This window comes from Pteropus alecto, unplaced genomic scaffold (assembly GCF_000325575.1).
Source record: "Pteropus alecto unplaced genomic scaffold, ASM32557v1 scaffold8, whole genome shotgun sequence".
Taxonomy (NCBI): domain Eukaryota; kingdom Metazoa; phylum Chordata; class Mammalia; order Chiroptera; family Pteropodidae; genus Pteropus; species Pteropus alecto.
The window spans coordinates 729567-734195 of record NW_006494609.1 but is presented as its reverse complement, the minus strand read 5'-3'; the positions used below and the strand labels follow the sequence as shown (position 1 = coordinate 734195).

The window sequence follows — 4629 nt, the reverse complement described above, 5'->3', positions numbered from 1 at the left end:
CTCTTCGTGGGGCCACAAGTGTCCTAAGCAATAGTGAGGAAGAGTGAGTTAAGTCCTCAGCGACCCTCTCTCATAGGTAAGTACCCCACCTCCTCGGGCTGGCTTGATACCTTCCAGCTGCCCCAGCAGGTCGGGAACTATTCCACTGGGATTCCAAAGCCTCCACTTCCTCAGGCCAGACTCAATGGACATGTCTTTCTCTGAATCTAAACTCCCATTCATTTATTGCATTTATCCAGAGCTAGATGAAAAGCAAGCATCCAGATCTAAGCAATACGTCCACCGCTATCACCACCAGAATGAATGAAAGGGGACTGTGTTTAGCTAAAGACATTTGTAACGATGTGATATAAATTAAATTGTTTTGTTACTGAGGCTACTCTATTTTTTGTTTCACTTCCATTAAGCCTCTCCTTTCTCATGTGCAACTTACCTCACTAGTTCTAAATATTATTCGGTAGTTGTAAGGAGATCCATTTTCTTTCATTTCTTCAGGTTTTTCCCTTCGAATGCTCACAGCCACTGGACCAAGATTCTCATCAGCCCCAAAATAGTTCCAGTGTTCTTAGGTAAAATAAGACAAAACAAAATTAAAATGTTATGTTCTGCTTGATATTTTAGGTCACTCAGGAATTACTCTATGTCAATAAAATGTAAACGCATTTATCAAATATTAATATTCTTCAATAAGTTATAAAAACAAGAACTTGGCTACACAGAGTTAGTTTCAGAGGCGGTAACACTGAACAGAGGTGGACTATTGAGTTTTATTACTCCTGTACAATTTACTATCTTTTTTTTTTAAAGAAAATGTGTGTTTTTTCTGTATAGTCTACCATTTAAATAGGCTACATTATGTGTTCTTGCCTAAGGAAAAGTGTATGTCAGGGCATTTTAGCTTCTCGTTTAAAAAAAAAAAAAAATCTATTGAGAATCTAGATGGAGGAGAGAGGGGTTTCCCCCAGATTGAAAGAGACTAAGGCATGTGAGTCACTAAGAAGCACTGTTCCCAGGGAGCCCAGGTGAGACCGAGGAACGGCTCAGAGGAACGGGCTTTTGTTCCCCTGTAGTGAGCACAAAAGGCATCCCACAAAGCCACGGAACCTGGAGGGCATGTGCGGGCTGGGACGACAGGCCCCTCCTGGTACCCAGCGTGGTCAGGTGGCTGATGATTGAGGGAATGCTCGCTGCAAACCTTAGCACACCCTGGGGACTGGGGAAAAGCATCCAAGTGACTGGTGCTGAATTTAACTTCCTCCTGACAAGGAAGACCAGGATTAAAATTAAATAGTTTTACATAAAATTTTAAAAAGTGATATTTACTGTACACTTAAGTATATACTTCTTTTAAAAAATTAAAATTGTTGATACATACATGAGATGTTCACAGATAAGTCCATAAAACACAGAAATATGTGAAAAGTTAGAGTAAATAACTTATTTTTCAAACCTCCAAAATACTTAATATTGACCTATTTCATTTACATGTGTCATGACTAAATGACTGAGTTGTGTCATGGTATGTCATTCTTATACAAAATGCATAAACATTTGAAAATACATGTTACTCTCATTCAAAATACATAGGTATTTGAAAATGCATGAGAAAAATAAAAAATAAGAGCATAAAATATCTAATTTTTAGTTTTAAAATTTAGGTTGTGTATGAAAATACTTTGCAAGTACTAAAGAATAACTTTTAAAGGTATAATCAAACATTGAGGGCTCTCTAGGAATATTACCATAATCCATGGAGCTTCAAAACAGAAAAACGCATGTGAATACAGGCAACAAACATCTCATATATGAACAACTGAGAAACCACCCAATAAAACGTCACAAAATTCATATATAAACCCTCATGTACACCCTCAAAGCACAGCACGTGAGAATCACACTCAGAGATTATTTACTCTTACTTTGCACATAATTTTAATAAGCTTGGTTGTCTGGTCTTCAAGCCCACAGCTTTATTTCAGAGGTGTGATAATTCCAGATGTTGACAAAGTCCAGAGTGTAGGGCTGATACAGACTTGCATGCAGACAGCAATGTGAGAGAACAACTGACAACAAGGAAGAAAACAGAAAGGGTGGAGACAGGAATAGTGTAAAAGCGGACAAGAACTTAAACACAAGACAGAGCCTTGTCTTGTGTTTAACACACTTCAATAAATTCGGAGAATATCTTAATACTGCAGCACAGAACAACCGTGGACGCGTCACAGATGAGTGGGAGTCACATTTCATTATATTCTGTTCCTTGCACGTTACGGACTCAACGGAAACCCGACTCTCTAGAAACTCCTCGATCACATCCGACAAACCTCAAGAGGGGCAGGTGAGACTGCCGTTTTCTGCTGCCGGTGAAAGCCTATGTCAAGTCATTGTCAACAACCTTAACCTGTCCTCAAGCTGTCCCTAGTCAGCTCTTGCTGCCCTTCAACAGAGCAGATATTTCGAACATTTGCTATTTTTCAACTTCCTCCACCTGCTTTCTCCTCAATCTCAGCGAATTATATTGCTGTCTACATCACAGAGAAAATAAAGACGTCATTTCAGAAGCCAACGTCCTCATTTTCCATCATACACACTTACCTGGATCCAGACTTCTGCTTCCTTTTCTCTATAATCCAAAACCCAGTTTCACCCTAAATTCTGGCCTCCACTCAGTCCACCTTCCCAGAGACTCTGATGGCTGATCACCATCTCTTCAACTTCTCCCTTTCTATTCGCTGATTCCCATTCTCATTTAATCAGGCTCAAGTCCCCTTCATCTTTAAATGTAACACCCTAGCTCCTATCACCCTTCAGGTTAACTCTTCTTTCTTTTCCTCCATTGGAAATTTCTTGAAAGACCTGCCTAATTCCTCACCTTGGAATTACTATAATCTGACTCCCATTTACAGTCACCAATGACAACCTTAAAATTAAAATCAAATATGTCGGTCCTCATCTTGCTCAAACTCTCCTTCTCATCGGGCACAGTTGATCATTTCATGTTTTTTTAGAAACACTCGTCTATGATACCACCCTCTCCTGATTTTCTTCTACTACTCTGGCTGTTCTTAGTTTCCCTTCCTCTCCCGATTGTGACTACTCTAAACACTCGCAAAATTTCAACTGCCATCTCAATACTGATGATTCTCAAAAGTCTACATGCCCACTCCAGACTTCTCCAAGCCCTCGATCTCCACATCTCCCTAATGAATCAGTCTGCAAGTGGGCATCTGCAAAAGCGAACCCATTACCTTCCCTATATTGCTCTCCCTGGAGTTCCAATTTCAGTGACTGCTACTACTTCACCTAGTTGCTCGTGACAGACCCACTGTGATGCCCTGTGAATTCTAATTCCTGCATCCCTCTCAAATCTATCTATTTCTTCTCCATTCCATAGCCACTGCTGTCCCCTCATTATCATTTGCCTGGATGTTTGTAAGTCTTCTAACAGGTCTCTTTTTATCCAATTTATTTACACAGAAGCTAGATGGTCCTTCTAAAATGCAAATCTGAACATCACCATTAAGTTTAAAATCCTTCTGATTTACCAAGGGTCCTTGGATACTTTTAATGGCTTCCCCAAAGGCCCTCACAACCTGTCACCAGCCTAGCACTTCAATTTCAACCTCGGCCTTCCCATTATCTTGAACTCTGAGAACCAATGATACTAAACTTCTGTTAGTTGTTCAAACTTACTGTGCCCTTTCTTACCTGAAAGCTCTATCTAGAACATTCTTTCCGCAACTCTTTACTTGACTGAGTCCTCTCATCCTTCAGGTCTCATCTAAGATATTACTTAGATATCCTCTAAAAGAGTTATTGAATACTGGAGCAAAATGAAAGTGTTTACTTTGTAAGTTAATAGTAATATTTTATTTAAAAATGTTAAGAATTTATAAAAATACAAATTAGTGATAGCAAATATTTAATATATTTCGAATGCAAAAATTCAGAAATCGTATAACAAAAATGTAAATCTATAAAGAAACAAATATTAAATACAATCATTTTAGTATAAATTGTCAGAAAAAATAAGTGTCATTTAAAAAAGAAACTAAACCTTACATAAAAATGAAAAATGTTAATAAAAAAACAAAAGTATTAAAGATCACTTAAATTTTTTGTGTGTCATCAACACCCAACTATATTGTTATGTAATTTTCCCCAGATGCTAAAGACATACATTTCTGAGTTGGGGAAATGTTGATGAGTTAATTATAAACGAATTCTAAACAATTTCTTCAGATTCTGTCTTCAAACAAACCCACCTATGGTTGGATAAGTCCAGGAAGATCATTTAAAACTTGCATTTGTGCAGAAACATCAATCTTTTTCTTTTTTAATTAAAAAAGAGCTCTCACTATTACTTGGAAGAAAGCATTTCCATTTGGTCTTATCTTTTTCAGTTTTACTGGTATAGATGAAGATTCTGGTTTGGCCTCCTATGTTAAATTCACCACTATCATGATCAGACTCTGCTTGTTCAAAAAAAGTCTTTCAACTTGAGTAAGAATTATTCTTACAATAAAAGTCTTGTTTTTTTGTCCACTGACCATTTTCTGCTCCTGAAGATTATAAAGGTATAGAAAAAAGGAAAACTCTTTCTACATAAACACAACTGTATTAATTCAA

General features: G+C 37.6%; 1 protein-coding gene across 1 annotated transcript in view; it reads right to left on the bottom strand.

Moving 5' to 3' along the window:
- The window catches only part of SIPA1L1 (signal induced proliferation associated 1 like 1), a 321807-nt gene that overhangs the window by 107255 nt on the left and 209923 nt on the right, over window positions 1–4629 (bottom strand). The window contains exon 6 of the mRNA XM_025042110.1: window positions 434–564. Within this exon, the coding sequence (XP_024897878.1) occupies window positions 434–564 (131 nt within the window). The remainder of the gene's footprint in view (window positions 1–433; window positions 565–4629) is intronic.